This window comes from Sus scrofa, chromosome 12, assembly GCF_000003025.6.
Source record: "Sus scrofa isolate TJ Tabasco breed Duroc chromosome 12, Sscrofa11.1, whole genome shotgun sequence".
NCBI classification, from domain to species: domain Eukaryota; kingdom Metazoa; phylum Chordata; class Mammalia; order Artiodactyla; family Suidae; genus Sus; species Sus scrofa.
Window position 1 is genome coordinate 5855826 of NC_010454.4, and position 15522 is coordinate 5871347.

Here is a 15522-nt window from a genome sequence, read left to right on the forward strand (position 1 = left end):
TCCGGACCCGAGTGATGGGGGCGGGGCCTGGGCGGCTCGGGGCGGGGCCCCAGGCACTGACTGACAGCCCGACTGCGCGGCCGGGACGATCCCTCCGCTCCCGATCCGGCGGGAGGGAAGGGGGAGGGGCGGGATTTCCTGCGGGAGGCGCCGAGCCGGCCTTGGAAAAGGAGGAGAAGAAGGAGAAAAGGGGTAAGGGGGGCAGTGGGAGCCGCCGTCCGGAGTGCCAGGGACCGAGCGGGACCAGCCGGACCCCCAGCGGGGCGGCTGGAGAGGTGAGACGGCGGGGTCTGAGCTGGGGGTCAGCACCCTTGAGGGCGGGTACAAACTAACTTTTCCTGCGGGATCGGCGGGCGCCTACATCTGTCGGCTCCTTCTGTCCTTTTCGCGCCCCTATCCCGTCCTCCCGCATCAATCCCTCCGGCACTTGGCCCTCCCGGTCCCTCCCGCCGCTTTGTTCCCCGGTCGGCTGGAGCTGGGCTGGGTTGGGGGGGTTGCGCGGCGCTGGACTGGCATTCCGGGGGGCGGGGGAGCCAGCCCGACCCCAGGCACTGCCAGGGGCGCCCTCCCCCAATGTCGGCCTCGGGCCTTGAGCTGGAGTGCCCTCTGGGTTGGGCTTGGGACATTTTGGGAGGAAGGGCGACCCCAGCTAGGGCCCCAGGCCTGCACGGGGCTCATGCCACAGGACTTGGGCAGCAAATTCATGGCCACTGAGGAACTGACGTAAGCTTTTCTAAAGTGAAGTCGGGGCTCTGGGCCACAGATTCAGGCTTGGGGGGGGCCAGGCAGCCTCATTTACCAGCGGTGCCCCAGCTCTTATCTCTGTTCTCTGCCCAGCTGCTTCCCCATCCCGCGCAAGGGTCAGCAACAGGTGCCGGAAAGCCTCCCTGTCCTGCAGGCAGACCCTCGGCCAGAGATGGAGAGCCGTAGCTCCCACTCCACCCTCTAGATTCATGAAGAGCCCTGGGGCAAGGGCATCCAGCTATTACAGCAAAGCTTAGAGAGGGAGGGGTCTGGGGGCAGGCGCCTTCCACAGGGAGTGACCACGGGCCGGGCTGCCTGCGCCTGACCTTCTGCCAGGCCCCACCTTCTGGCCCACCAGTTGTCTGTGGGTGTCAGTGCCCGGGGCTGTGGAGAACAGGCTGCTGGCCCCGCCTACCCCAATGTGTCGTGCTGCCAGGGCCCCTCCTGCCCCAGGTTGAGGTGCTGCCAGGTGCCCTGGGGCCTCAGTGACTCAACCTCCCCCTCCCAGGACCCCTTCCCCCCACCAAGTGCTGCTCTCAGGCGTGGTGGCTCCCTCCCCTCTTTGAGTGGCTCAGCCCCTCCCTTGACTCACAAGGGCAGCCAGGATGATTTGGGGGGTCCCTGGAGGCCCTGTCCGGTTCTTTCTCTGAGCCCTGCTTCTGGGACCCTTTCAGGCTCTGGCCCAGCCTTCAGCGGACCACACCTTTTCCAGACCCCTGACACCTGTCCACCGCCGCCGCTGCTGCCGCCGCTGCCCAAGGCCCGAGGGAATGCAGGCTGCCCTCTGGGTGGGCACTGGTGCTCCTGAGCCACTTTGGGAAGATTGGCGTTCCCAGTCCTGGCCCATCCCTGGGCTGTCGGAAGCTGCAAGCTGATATCCGTCCAGATTTCCACACAGCCTCCACCCCCTCAGAGATCAGCTTTCCGGCCTGTGGTGGCAGCTCACGAAGCACCTTGAGGGAGTAGCTGTCAGCGCCTGACAAGAAGCCCCCAGCCTGGGACACCAGACACCCTCCCCCCCGGACACCTGGTCCTCCCAAGGGCCCAGGGATGGCACCCTGACGCCTCGACTTAGATCAGCTTCCTGCTTCTGCCCTGGAACCCTGATCCCAGCCCAGGGACCAGGATGGGTCGTGAACAGGACCTAATCCTCGCTGTCAAGAATGGAGATGTGACTGGTGTGCAGAAACTGGTGGCTAAGGTCAAGGCTGCAAAGACGAGTGAGTACCTGGTGGGGTAACTGCCCAGGGAGACCCTCCCCTGAGTGCCAGGCCATAGGGAGGCCTCACCCTGACCTGGGGGCTTGGCGGGGGAGGACTGCCTTTTTCCATACAAGGAGCGCCTCTGTGTGGGAGAGCCAGAGAGGAAGTTGGGTCCCCTTGCTGTGTGTCCTTAGGCAAATCATTTAACCTCTCTGGGCCTCAAGTGCCTTGTCGGTGAAGTAGGAGGATTGAAGTATGTTCATTCTCATTTTTTTGAGTATCTATTGTGTACCAGGCTCTGAGCACGAGCCACATGAGCCACAGCGGTGAATGAAACAAACCTAAACTCCTACCCTCGTAGAGGTGCCTTTAGCAGGTGGTTTGTCCAGCATGTTCTTTGGAGCTGTGGGGTTTCTGGCAGTGGGTTAGGAAGGACTGACTGCAGAGAGCTCCGCCCCCACCCCCAGTTCACCCAGAGCATCTCTGCATCTTTGTCAGCTTAATGGAGATATCAGTATGATAGCTTTTTTCTTTTCTTTTCTTTCTTTTGTTCTTTTTTTTTTTTTTTTTTTTTTTTTTGTCTTTTTTGCCTTTTCTAGAGCTGCTCTCTCGGCACATGGAGATTCCCAGGCTAGGGGTCAAATCAGAGCTGTAGCCACTGGCCTATGCCACAGCCACAGCAACGTGGGACCTGAGCCGCGTCTGCGACCCACACCACAGCTCACGGCAACGCCGGATCCTTAACCCACTGAGCAAGGTCAGGGATCGAACCCACAACGTCATGGTTCCTAGTCGGATTCGTTAACCATTGTGCCACGTTGGGAACTCCCGTATGATAGCTTTTTAAAAGAGAACTCTTCTTAAAACAAAGTTCAACATCAAGTGCCTGCTAAGGTCCCCTTCTCTCTGATTTCTCTGTCCCCTGGGAGGGGTGTGTGGCCCAAGTTAATTTTCTGGAGGTTTCTCTGCAGCCTGGGGTCTCTAGTCTTGACAGGGAGGTGGGGTTCCATGCTCAGGTGGCCACACCTGACTTCTGTCTCCTGAGTACCTCTGCAGTGAGACACCCCCCCACTGCCCGAGGGGAACTGAGCTCTGAGGTTCAGGGAGAGCTCTCTGGACTGTCCCAAGAGGACACTGGACTTGTCCCCTTGAGTTCTTAGACCAACAGGCACAGGAGGTGGCTCCTGCCACCAGCCTGGGGCCGGGGGAGGCAGAGTCCTCCTTGAGGGCTAGGGCTCCAGCCCCAAGATACACAGTGGCCCTGTGCACAGGCAGGAGTCCCCTAGTGATGTCCCCCCACTCCTGGGCACATGGGGTGCCGCAAGGAAGGATTCTGAGGGCCCAGGAGTTGTGCGCACGTGTGAGGGCCCCCACTTGCACGCCAGGGTGCACACCTGACGTGTAGGGAGATGGGACTGCAGGGGAGGTGGACACAGGGTGAGCCCGATGGGGGGACAGTGCCAAGGAGGGCCGGGCCGGGGGCCCCGAGGCCCAAGAGTGGGAGCCTCTCCTGCTCCTCCCCTCACCTCTGTGTTGTCTTTGGCAAGCTGCCCAGCGGGGCCTTGGTTGAGCCGCTGCTGGCCTCACAGCCCTGGGGAAGCGAGGCCCTCAGGAGGGCAAGTGTTTGGGGTCTGGAGGCCGGTGGCGGGAACCTGGCGGCAGGGCTCCTAGGCTCCAGGGGAGGCACCCTGTGCCCAGGGGGACATGTCTGTGGGGGACGATGTCCCAGCCTCCAGGGGACGTGCACAGAGTGATAGGGTCCTGGGACTGCCTGTGAGGTCCTGGCGCCATCTCCCCTCCCAGTCCTCTGAGAAGCTGGGAAAGCTGGGTGACAGGAGATCACAAGGTGACACTGGCAAAGCCTACAGTTACTGAAATATTGTAAAGCCCTCAGTTCCCTTGAGACAGGTGTGGGTTCATCCACTTGACACATAAGGCAACTGACACCCAGAGAGGGTTAGCGATTTGCGCAAGGTCCCACGGCCACTGGCGGGCCGATCAAAGACAAGCCCGGCCTTCTCCCCTGTCCTTCCACACTTGACAGCCCTTCAGAATTACGTCGGGATTTTCCTGAACGTGCAGGCTCCCTAGACTCCCCCAGAATTACAGATCATCACAGAGAGCCTGGGAGAAGGCTCTTTAGGGAGTTCCTGTTGTAGCTCAGCGGTTTAAGAACCCGACTCGTATCCATGAAGATGTGGGTTTGATCCCTGGCCTCGCCCACTGGGTTCAGGATCTGGTGTTGCCGTGAGCTGTGGTGTAGGTCGCAGACATGGCTCGGATCTGGCGTGGCTGTGGCTGTGGGGTAGACTGGCAGCTGTAGCTCCAATTTGACCTCTAGCCTGGGAACTTCCATAAGCTGCACCTGTGGCCCTAAAATGCATAAGGGAAAAAAAGCTCTTCAGGTGATTCTAAAGCCCATCTCGGAAGGCAAAGTCCTGCTCCATACCCAGAGAGGCAAAGAAAACTGCCGAAGGGAGGTGTCAGGGACCCCCCTTTCCCCTCCAGGAGGTGGCTGGAAGCTTTCTGGCTGTCCAAAGAAAAGTGCTTCCTCGGCCTCCTCCACTTGCCACCCGGTCACTTGGCGCCAGCTTTCGTGGCCTCCCCAGGTCCTCTTCAGGCAGCAGGTGGCTGGGAGGAGCAGGGTGCTGTTGCTGGCCTTGCCTTCTGCCCCCCCTTCCCTCCCTCCTTCTTTGGCCAGAGGAAATGGAGTGGGCTGGGGTGGCCCGTTGAGCTCACATCCTCTGCCGGAGCCTAAATCAGGAGTGACCCTTCTCCACCCCCAGGGCCAGGCCTGGGAAGAAGCTTGTGTCGCAGGGGAAGCGCCTGGAGCCACTGCCAGGAACCGGGACCCTCCACCCACCCGCGGAGGTCCCCAGCCCAGTCACTCTGAGCCTCTCCCCCACCGCCTTTCCGGCCATTGTTCTGGAAAGAACAGAGCCACCCAGCCAGGCCCTGCCCCTGTTCCTGTCCCTCCTGTCATGCTGTCCTGGCACTCCCTGGAGGGGCTGTGTCTCCCCGCCGCACCACCCCCATCCCAGGCTGTCCAGGCTGGCAGCAGGTGGAGGGACATTCTGTGTCTGTTCTCCACTCGTGGTTATCCCTGAGGCTCAGAGAGGTACCATGACTGGCCAAGGTCACACAGCACATAGGAGGGAGAAGAACGTGCACCATGCACTTCCGGCTTCTAGGGCCCCTGGTCTTGCCACTGCCCAGAATGGTTCTGTGTGACAGGACTTTCCAAGGGGGCTACAGGAAGGCTGGGAAGCCTGAGTTTCTTTCCAGCGGTCCCGCCCCCTCACCTCTTCTGTCCTGCTCTGCTCCATGCTCCCCTCTTCAGATCAGCCGTAGTGGAGCTGTCCCCTTCGCCCCGTCCTGTGCCCCCCACTGCAGGGTTGGTCCCTCCCTTTTGGAATGAGGCCCTGTCTTGCTGGGGTAGTCAGGGGCCCACCAGGGCCTGGGGGGCAGGCCTGGACCAGCATGCCTGGCACTCTGCCCGGCAGGGTTGAGCCAGGCCTCCTCCTTCCGGGCAGGGGTGGGTTCCAGCAGGAGGCGGGGGCTGCCTGTGTGTGCATCCTCCTCCCTCCCCAGTCCTCTCCAAGGACCACCCCTTCCCTGCCCTGCCTCGTGCTTGGAGCCGCACCTGCAGGAACCCTGGCCCTGTCCCCAGGAGGAGGATGAACCAGCATCCTACCTGTGCCCCGTGCTCCTCTCGTCACCACGCAGCAGCGAGCCCCCTGCCCTGGGGCTGGGGACCTCTGGGCTAGGAGCCTGTGGGTGCCAAGTCTGCAGTTACTCCCCTGATGGGAGCCGGTGGGGGCGCTGTACCGGCCTTGGCTGGTAATGGCTAACGCGTAAGGAGTGCCGAAGGGTGAGAGCGCCCATCTTTACAAGGGCGTTGATTTCACAGCCTTATGAGCAGCTTCTGTGTTCAGCCCTCTTTACAGATGAGGACGCTGAACCAGAGAGGTTAAGTGACTGACCCAAGATCACACAGCTAGTACATGGCAGAGCCCGGGCACACTGGAGGTCTAGGCGACACCCCTGTCCCCACCCTGCTCCACTCAAGGATGCCCCAGGGCTGGGCACCGTGGCCCCTGAGTCCAGCCCTGGCATCCACCCTCTGCTCTTGAGCTGTGGGTACCCTCCCCTTTCTCTCCCAACCCCTTGGCCCAGTGGGACAATGAAACTGACTCCCTGGCCCATTCGGGCAGGAATGCTAACCACGCGCCCGTGGGCCTGTCCACTGAGGGCCTAGCATGCCAGTCCCCCTCATCTCCACCCCCTTGGAGTCTATAAACAAGCGGGGCTGGGGACCCGGGGAAGCCAGGCCACTGCTGCAGCGGCTCCCCGCACTGAGTGCCCTGGAGCTGATGGGCCAGGGTGGGGAGCCACAGGGTTTGGGACTGCTAACGGGCCATGGGGCAGGTGCTCTCCTGCTCTCCAAGAGGTCAGCTGGAGTTGGGAGGTGGGCGGGCAGGGAGGGTTCGGTGTGGGTGAGGCCAGATCTTTTGGAGGTGGCCTCATGCCTCCCACTCTGACCCCCCAGAGCTCCTCGGCTCCACAAAGAGGCTCAACGTCAACTACCAGGATGCGGACGGGTAAGCAGGCGCGCTCGGCCCTCTGGAGCGCTGGGGGGTGGGGGCGGGGCAGGGGGAAAGACCCGGGGCCTAGAGTCCCTTCCCCTCTCAGACTTGGCCCTGGAAGCATGTTTGCGGAGAGCTCCGGGCTCTGCCCATCCGCCTGCCCCTGCCTGTGGAGCTTTCCATGAGCAAGGGGAGGGGGCCCCGGTGCCTCCCTGAGTGGCCTTCTTGGGTCAGATTCCAGCAGGGCCCCCTTTTCTCCCCGGAGGGTACGAGCCCTCGGGCTCCTGCTCCCACGGCCCCCTCCCCTGGGCCGGCTGGGGGAGGCCAGACAAACAGGCCTCTCAGCCCAGACACTGAGCCCTTTCATGCTACAGCCCGGCTGCTCTGCGCTCCCACGGCAGGGCTGGCAGGGTGGGGGGGCGGGCGGCGGGGGGCAAGTTACTCACCCTTGCCAGCCCCCAGGGTGGGTGGGTCTGCTGGGGAGGACCAGGATTTGGGGGGGTGGGGGACTGCTCACCGACACCCCTGCCTTCTGTCCTACCCCTCCAGATTCTCTGCTCTCCACCACGCTGCCTTGGGGGGCAGCCTGGAGCTCATCGCCCTGCTGCTGGAGGCTCAGGCCACCGTGGACATCAAGGACAGTAATGGTGAGACCCCAGTGGAACCTCCCCGCTGCCCTCTGACCCTGTGGTCAGAATTTTGGGATAGCAGGTGGACATCTATCACCCAGATGAGGAGGTTGAGGCAACATCGCTGTCCCGAGGTCACCAGATCCTCCCTAGTGGGCAAGGTGGGATTCTGGCTTCAGGCCTGTACAGCCAGGCCTTTCCCTGACCTAACCCAGGTCAGGCCCGCATCCCTTCCCCTGGGTCTGGCGCCCCTCTAGCTGTGGGGAACAGGGGCTCCAGACTCTGCTCAGGTCCCTGGACCCCTTGCCATCCCAGGCACTCCCTCAGAAACCCCCTTCCCTCCGGCAGGCATGCGCCCGCTGCACTACGCGGCCTGGCAGGGCCGGCTGGAGCCCGTGAGGCTGCTGCTGCGGGCCTCCGCAGCCGTCAATGCCGCCTCGCTGGATGGGCAGATCCCGCTGCACCTGGCTGCCCAGTACGGACACTACGAGGTGGTAGGTGAACCTGCCTGCTGGGGCACTGCTGTGGGAGGTGGGGGCTGGCCCAGGGGGCCAGCCAGGCCAGACCCCTCACTCGCCCGCCTCCCCCCACCCCAGTCAGAAATGCTCCTCCAGCATCAGTCCAACCCATGCCTGGTCAACAAGGCCAAGAAGACGCCCTTGGACCTGGCCTGCGAATTTGGCCGGCTCAAGGTGAGGCCTGCTGCCCTTGGGGTCCTGGATTCTGGGCGTCCGTGGGGCCTCAGGAGGAGGCCCTACCGGCGTGCTGGTTGCTGCAGGTGGCCCAGCTGTTACTGAACAGCCACTTATGTGTGGCACTGCTGGAGGGTGAGGCCAAGGACCCGTGTGACCCCAACTACACCACACCCCTGCACTTGGCTGCCAAGAATGGCCACAGAGAGGTCATCAGGTACCCTCCGGGGCCCCCCCACTTCCTCATCCTCTTCCTGTGGGACCGGCGATGTCCCCTCAGGGCCCTCCCTGCTGCCCTCTTCGCCCTTGCTCTGGATCGCTCTCCCTGCCCCCAGCAACTGGCTTCCTCTCCCGCCTGCCCTGCAACTCGTGCTGTCCCCACCCACCCCAGGCAGCTCCTGAGAGCTGGGATTGAGATCAACCGCCAGACAAAAACGGGCACGGCGCTCCACGAGGCCGCGCTCTACGGCAAGACCGAGGTGGTGCGGCTGCTCCTGGAGGTGAGTGTGGGCTCCTGGTCCCCCAGCTGGGGCACACGGAGCCCCACCAGGTACCAGGTCGGAGACCAGCTGGGGAGGCAGGGGAAGGGGTCTCCACCATCAACAAGGTGTTTTGCATGGTGGGGTGCGGGGGTCCAAGTCGCTGCATCTGGAGAGCAGATGACTGTGGCTGAGCCCACGTTCTGCCTCTTAGTCGCTGAGTGACCTTGTATTTGTCCTTGATCCCATCTCTGAGCTTCCATTTCCTCATCCAGCGGTGGTCCCACTCCTCCCTACCACCAATCGGGTGGAGCTTCCACTGTGGCTCAGTGGGTTAAGAACCTGACGAGTATCCCCAAGGATGCGGGTTCGATCCCTGGCCCTGCTCAGTGGGTGAAGGAACCCACGTTGCCTCAGGTGGCGGCCTAAGTCACAAATGTGGCTCAGATCCCGCATTGCTGTGGCTGTGGGGTAGGCCCGCAGCTGCCGCTCCAATTCAACCCCTAGCCTGGGAATGTCCATAGGCCATGGGTGTGGCCCTTAAAAAAAAAAAACCGATCTGAAAGTAGTAGCTACCTCCGGGGTAGTCGTGAGGTTCGGGAGAAGCAGCACATCAGGGGCTCAGCCCGTACGCCCCCTGCGCCGTGCCCGCAGGGCGGGGTGGACGTGAACATCCGGAACACGTACAACCAGACGGCGCTGGACATCGTCAATCAGTTCACCACCTCCCAGGCCAGCCGGGAAATCAAGCAGCTACTGCGGGGTGAGTGTGGGGGACACCCAGCAAGTGGAGCAGGGGCGGATGTGACACTTCCGGGCCTGAGGCTGGGCAGGCGGGACTGGAGAGGAGGGAAGACCCTCAGCCGAGGCCTGTCCTCCCCCTTCTCTTAGAGGCGTCCGGGATCCTGAAGGTCCGAGCGCTCAAGGATTTCTGGAATCTCCACGATCCCACCGCCCTCAATGTCCGGGCAGGGGACGTCATCACGGTGAGGCCGCGGTGCCCCTTTGCCAACCCAGATGGTTCGCTGGCCTTTGCTTGGGCGCCTACTGTGGACCTGCCTCTGTGCTGAGGTCTTTCTATGCGCTGTCTCATTATTCTCTCGAATCCAAGTAAGGGCTTCCATCTTCCAGCCGACTAAACTGAGGCTTAGAGACGTTAAGTGATTGGCCCAAAGGCACCCAGCCAGCAAGCAGTGGCGCTGGGATTTGAACCCACGCTGATGCCGGGACTCTGGGTTCTATGTCCTAGAGGCACACAGGGGATTGGGCTGCAAACTGGCGGCAGGGGCGGAACCGTGGGCCGGGCTCGGGCCTCAGAGGCCAGCGCCTTGGTGGGAGGGAGGAGTGGGACCACCACTGCAGGGCCGACTGCTGAGGGCGGGAGGCGACCACTGTCATGGTCTGTCCCCCTGCCCATCTGCCCCAGGTGCTTGAGCAGCATCCCGATGGCCGCTGGAAGGGCCACATCCATGAGAGCCAGAGGGGCACAGACCGGGTGGGCTACTTCCCTCCGGGCATCGTCGAGGTGGTCAGCAAACGGGTGGGCGTGCTTGCACCCCGCCTTCCCTCCGCGCCCACCCCCCTGCGCCCAGGCGTCCCCAGGATGGCTCAGCCCCCTGCTCATGACCCCCTGCACCCCCTTACGTATGGCCAGCTGCCTCGGGTGGGCCTCAGCCCAGACAGCCCAGGTATGTCCTCCCAGGGGCAGTGCTGGGCTCCGGGGCGGGCGTCTGGCTTGGGCAGGCTGCCAGTCAGCTGTTGGCAGGGCCAACTGGGGCTCTAACCCCTTGGCTTCTGCCCCCTGCAGCAGGTGACAGGAACAGTGTGGGCAGCGAGGGCAGCGTGGGCAGCATCCGCAGCGCCGGCAGCGGGCAGAGTTCTGAGGGTACCAATGGCCACGGCCCCGGCCTCCTTATTGAGAATGCCCAGGTAGGAGGGAGGGGGCACGGGGACCAGGGCTGGGCACTCCCCCCAACCCCTGCTGCTAGCGCCCCAAATGCTGAGTTAGCCCCTTCCCGGTCTCCAGCCGCTGCCCTTGGCCGGAGAGGACCAGGTGCTGCCAGGACTGCAGCCCCCGCCCCTGGCAGGTAGGAAGGTGACTGGAACCTGGATCGGGAGGCCGAGGGCCTGGCACCCCTTCCTCCTGCCACCCTGATTCCATTCCTCTCTCTCTCCTTGAAGACAACCTGAACCACCGCCCTCCGGCCAACTTCCGCTCCGGGGAGCAGCTCTTCACACAGGATGTGAGGCCAGAGCAGCTGCTGGAGGGGAAGGTGTGACCCCCACTGGGGAGTGGGGGGTGGGCCTAAGCCCCTGCTCAGACCAGCCCCCGGGGAGGCTGGGGTTGAGGGCAGGCATGTGGCCTTGGCTCCCCAGCCCCAGCAGACCTGGCTCCATGAACTTCACCCCACAGGATGCTCAGGCCATTCATAACTGGCTGAGTGAGTTCCAGCTGGAGGGCTACACTGCCCACTTTCTGCAGGCTGGCTACGACGTGCCCACCATCAGTCGCATGACCCCCGAGGTAGGTGCCGCCGTGGGAGGGCGGGGCAGGAACCAGCGGCCTGAGGACGGGGCCTCATGGCACCACTCTGGGTGGCAGGACCTGACGGCCATCGGGGTGACCAAGCCCGGGCACAGGAAGAAGATCGCCTCCGAGATCGCCCAGCTCAGCATCGCCGAGTGGCTGCCCAACTACATCCCGGTCAGTGGGTGGCGGGCGCGGGCTCCCACCCTCAGCTGTGGCTTTGTGGTGCCTTCCTGGCCTGGGGGCCGACATGGCTGCTCTTGCAGGCGGACCTGCTGGAGTGGCTGTGCGCGCTGGGGCTGCCGCAGTACCACAAGCAGCTAGTGAGCAGCGGCTACGACTCCATGGGGCTGGTGGCTGAGCTCACTTGGGAGGAGCTGCAGGAGATTGGTGTCAACAAGCTCGGTGAGGACAGCCTGGGCCTGCTGGCTGGGCCCCCACGCGCTGCCCACGGTGTCCAAAGGGTTTGCAGGGTCCAGGAGGAACTGGAGGGGGGGTCCCTTCCAGGCCCAGCTAACCCCGCCACCTCTCTCCACCCTGCGCAGGTCATCAGAAGAAGCTTATGCTGGGGGTGAAGCGGCTGGCTGAGCTTCGGCGGGGTCTGCTGCAGGGGGAGGCCCCGGGGGAAGGCGGCCGCCAGCTGGCCAGGGGCCCGGAGCTGATGGCCATCGAGGGGCTGGAGAATGGGGAAGGTCCGGCTGCGGCTGGCCCACGCCTCCTCACCTTTCAGGGCAGTGAGCTGAGCCCGGAGCTCCAGGCAGCCATGGCAGGGGGCGGCCCCGAGCCCCTCCCTCTGCCCCCTGCCCGCTCCCCCAGCCAGGAGAGCATTGGGGCGCGTTCACGAGGGTCCGGTCACTCGCAGGAGCAGCCTGCCCCCCAGCCCGGTGGCGCAGACCCCAACGCCCCACAGGAGAGGAATCTTCCTGAGGGCACAGAGCGGCCCCCTAAGCTCTGTTCCCCACTTCCTGGCCAAGGGGCCCCCCCTTATGTCTTCATGTACCCCCAGGGCTCACCCTCCAGCCCAGCCCCAGGGCCACCTCCTGGCGCACCCCGGGCCTTCTCCTACCTGGCTGGCCCCCCCGCCACTCCGCCGGACCCGCCCCGGCCCAAGCGCCGCTCCCACAGCCTGAGCCGGCCCGGCCCAGCCGAGGGGGAAGCCGAGGGCGAGGCTGAAGGGCCCGTGGATAGTGCCCTGGGCAGTTACGCCACCCTGACCCGGCGGCCGGGACGCAGCGCCCTGGTCCGGACCAGCCCCAGCCCAACCCCGACCCGAGGGGCGCCCCGCAGCCAGTCCTTTGCCCTCCGGGCCCGCCGCAAGGGCCCCCCGCCACCGCCCCCCAAGCGCCTCAGCTCTGTCTCTGGCCCCACCTCGGAGCCGCCTCTGCTGGATGGCAGCCCGGGGCCCAAGGAGGGGGCCCCGGGGCCCCGGAGGCGAACCCTGAGCGAGCCCGCTGGCCCCTCGGAGCCCCCTGGCCCGCCCGCCCCGGCTGGTCCCGCATCGGACACCGAGGAGGAGGAGCCGGGGCCCGAGGGGACACCCCCATCTCGGGGCAGCTCGGGAGAAGGGCTCCCCTTTGCGGAGGAGGGGAACCTGACGATCAAACAGCGGCCCAAGCCAGCCGGCCCCCCACCCCGGGAGACCCCCGTGCCCGCGGGCCTGGATTTCAACCTCACAGAGTCAGACACTGTTAAGCGGAGGCCCAAGTGCCGGGAGAGGGAGCCGCTGCAGACGGCGCTCCTGGCCTTCGGGGTGGCCAGTGCCACGCCCAGCCCCGCCACCGCCACCCCCCTGCCCTCCCAGCCCCCCAGCGAACCCCCCTCGGCATCACCCAGCCCTTCCCGGCCTGACCCCAGCAGCCTGCCAGCCCCAGGAGCTCCAGCCCCTCTCTGTCCCAGCCCCCCGACCCAGCCCCCCTGCCCGGGGCCAGCTCTGGAGAACAGTCAGCGGCCCGGGGAGATGGAGCCCCCGGCTGCCCCTGCCGCCCTCATCAAGGTGCCCGGAGCAGGTATGAGGCAGGGCCTGTGGGGAGAGGCTGTTTACAGGGATTGTGTCCAGCCCAGCTGAGTCACAAGCCAACCTTTTTGTCTCTGCAGGAACAGCCCCCAAGCCTGTGTCTGTGGCCTGCACCCAGCTGGCATTTTCTGGCCCTAAGCTGGCTCCCCGGCTTGGCCCCCGCCCGGTGCCCCCTCCAAGGCCAGAGAGCACTGGGGCCTCGGGCCCAGGCCAGGCCCAGCAGAGACTGGAACAGACCAGCTCATCCTTGGCAGCGGCACTGCGGGCGGCGGAGAAAAGCATTGGTGCTGAGGAGCGAGAGGGGTGAGGGGGACGGGGGGCTGAGGGTGGGGGAGGCGGCATAAGAGCAGCCCCTCCCAACTCCTTTTCCCAAGGTTCCGGCAACGTTGGGAGGGGGGCTTCGCCATCGTGTCGCAGGCGCATCCCCAGACTGGGGAGGCTCCTGTTGGGATGGGAAGCCTGGGTTCTGAAGTCACCCAGCTCTGACCTGCAGGGAATCCTGGTGGCTGCCACTTAGAGGCATGTGAGCTTGGGCAAGTCACGCCTCCCTGTGAGCCCCAGCACCTCTGTGCAAGGAAGGGGACAGTGACGTGACTGCCTCGGGAAGCTGTGAGAATTAGAAGAGGCACACAGTCTGCTTGCACCAACCAGGCTCCCAGGAGCAGCCCCCTTGCCCAGGGCCGGCAGAATGCGGACCGCTGGCTGATCTGATCCAGTCCTTCTCCTGCAGGCCCCCTGGCACCTCCACCAAGCACATTCTGGATGACATCAGCACCATGTTCGATGCCCTGGCTAACCAGCTGGATGCCATGCTGGACTGAGTGGACCTGCCAGGAGCCTTCGACAGTGCCCTCCGTGCCCTGCAGCGGCCCCTGCCTGTCCCCCGGCACAGAAGCAGCTCCTGCCGCCCTAGCAGGGTCCCTCCTGCTGCTCCGAGCCAGCAGCTGTCAGCACTGCAGCTCCAGGAGGCAGCCCCACGAGCCGAAGGGACTTGTCAGAACCTGACCTCTCAGCAAAGCCCCCCCCAGAGTGTAATCCGACGGGACGGCCCTGCCCCTTGGACAGGGACCCTGGTAAGAGCTTCCTCCCCAGGAAGAAAGCAGTGGTGGCAGGGCTCCTGGGGTGTTTTCTCTGTCCCTGCATCAAGGCCCTCTGGCCACCCGCTGTGCTGTCCCGGCTCCCTGAGGAGGCGGTGTGTCTAGCCTGGTTCCCTGCACGTGTACATGGGACGTGTAAATAAGCAGCCAGGGACCTGCTCCCAGCGGTGGCCGTGGCAGCGCCCAGGCCGGCCTCTGCTCCCGCCCCTGCCTGCCCTCAGTGAGGCAGGCAAAGCTGGCAGGGGTGGGGGCACTGGATTAACAGATCCCTTAAACAGATCCGCAAAGTCCAAATCTTTTCAACTGTAAATGTTATTTTTTAAGCAGAGAGAAATGCATATATTTTAAAAGGAATTTATTCTATCTATAACCGCCTGAGAGGACGCAGTGGGGGAGGGGCTTGGGACCACAGCAAGAGCACCCACTGGCCACCTCAGGGCTGGGAGCCTGACCTGGTGGGCCCAAGCCCCAGCTCTGTAACCATTAACCTCTTCCCCCAACTAACACCAATGAAAAGTGTCATTCCACGTGATCGGGCTGTGTGTTTGGATCTGTGCCACGGACCTCTGAGCCCAGGGGTCAAGCCTGAGCCGGACCTGAGCGCTCCCACCGACGTGCGAGGAGGAAGGCCCGGGTCCCCGCCGTCGGGACTCCCTCGCCCACCGGCCGAAGCCTTGGGTGGGCCCCGCAGGGGCTGCCTCATGGACCAGCCCCAGGTTTTTTTCTTAAGCGGTTTAGAAGTTTTAATATAAACCAGTCCACATTCATTCCTAAAAGGCTCATTTCCAGTAAAAAATATACACCAGTAAAAACATTCTCACAGGATAACTGGGGCAGGGGGCTAAAAGGAGCCCTGGGCCGTATCCCCAGGCCTGAGGGCAGGCACAGGAGGAGGTTCCCGGGGAGGCAGGGGGGACCCTGCTCCACCTTCGGGTCCCAGCGTGAGCCTCCCCCGCAGAGCAAGGGACAAAAGTACTCAGGGCGAGGCCCGGCCCTGCCCCAGGAAGACAGGGAGAGGGGACCTGGGGGGGGGGATACGCAGCCCCCCCGCCCCCGCCTTTACAGGGACCTGAACAGTCACTCAGACCTCCCACGGCTGCTGCCACTGCTCTCCCGCAAATGGCTAAAGCTCAGGCCCCGCAGCGCTCGGTCCGGGCCGGGCCCAGGGCGCTGGGTTAGGGGGCCCTAAAGGGGGCGGCCCCTCTATTAAGCACATGAGGTCATACATTCAAGAGCCCAGGGGTCTCCCCCTGGCGAGGCCCAGGGAAGGGCCAGACTGTCCTGACACCGGGGCCACAGCTCAGCTTCTCTGTAAGCCCCTGGGGACAGGACGGGAGCCAGGCCTCCGATGGCGTGGGGTGCGAGAGCAAACCCTGAAACATTCATGATATCAATTCCCCAGACTCAGAAACGGGCCTGGCTTGAGCTCCAGGGACCAGGGCAACTGTGGCCGCCACGGCCAGTGGCTCAGAAGGGGGAGTTCATGCCCAGCTTCGTTTCAAACTGCAGCTTCTGTCGCTTCTGGTAGCGGACCCGGACCCTGGTGGGCGGG

The 15522-nt window shown here is 64.1% G+C and overlaps 2 protein-coding genes across 17 annotated transcripts in view; one reads left to right on the top strand and one right to left on the bottom strand.

The window, feature by feature from the left end:
- CASKIN2 (CASK interacting protein 2) lies at positions 49–14502 on the top strand. 2 transcript variants are annotated; one of them, XM_021066645.1, is made up of 20 exons: positions 49–275; positions 1419–1964; positions 6496–6547; positions 7082–7179; positions 7510–7655; positions 7758–7853; positions 7940–8070; positions 8245–8353; positions 8987–9095; positions 9224–9318; positions 9759–10020; positions 10140–10261; positions 10359–10419; positions 10514–10605; positions 10746–10856; positions 10935–11036; positions 11126–11264; positions 11405–12865; positions 12954–13176; positions 13604–14502. In XM_021066645.1, exons 2-20 carry the CDS (start codon positions 1871–1873, stop codon positions 13692–13694), a joined length of 3594 nt encoding a protein of 1197 aa, XP_020922304.1. In that variant the 5' UTR covers positions 49–275; positions 1419–1870; the 3' UTR covers positions 13695–14502. The 2 variants fall into 2 exon arrangements, with proteins under 2 accessions (XP_020922304.1, XP_020922305.1); XM_021066646.1 differs by having other exon boundaries at positions 107–275; positions 1457–1964.
- TMEM94 (transmembrane protein 94) overlaps positions 14267–15522 on the bottom strand; it is a 35698-nt gene continuing 34442 nt past the window's right edge. For 7 of the 15 annotated variants that reach the window (XM_021066631.1, XM_021066630.1, XM_021066639.1 and 4 more), the window contains one exon: positions 14696–15510. In XM_021066631.1, the coding sequence (XP_020922290.1) occupies positions 15438–15510 (73 nt within the window). In that variant the 3' untranslated portion in view covers positions 14696–15437. Of the gene's footprint in view, positions 15511–15522 lie in introns of all 15 variants that reach the window. The other 8 variants (XM_021066636.1, XM_021066643.1, XM_021066642.1 and 5 more) reach the window with 2 other exon arrangements.

What these genes read in the sequence shown, in the direction of transcription:
- CASKIN2 (XM_021066645.1), top strand. Translation starts at nt 1,871, where the DNA reads ATGGGTCGTGAACAGGACCTAATCCTCGCTGTCAAGAATGGAGATGTG. An exon ending in CCTCAGCCCAGACAGCCCAG is followed by an intron (nt 10,021 to 10,139) that starts GTATGTCCTCCC and finishes TGCCCCCTGCAG; the next exon opens with CAGGTGACAGGAACAGTGTG. An exon ending in TCCTTATTGAGAATGCCCAG is followed by an intron (nt 10,262 to 10,358) that starts GTAGGAGGGAGG and finishes CCCGGTCTCCAG; the next exon opens with CCGCTGCCCTTGGCCGGAGA.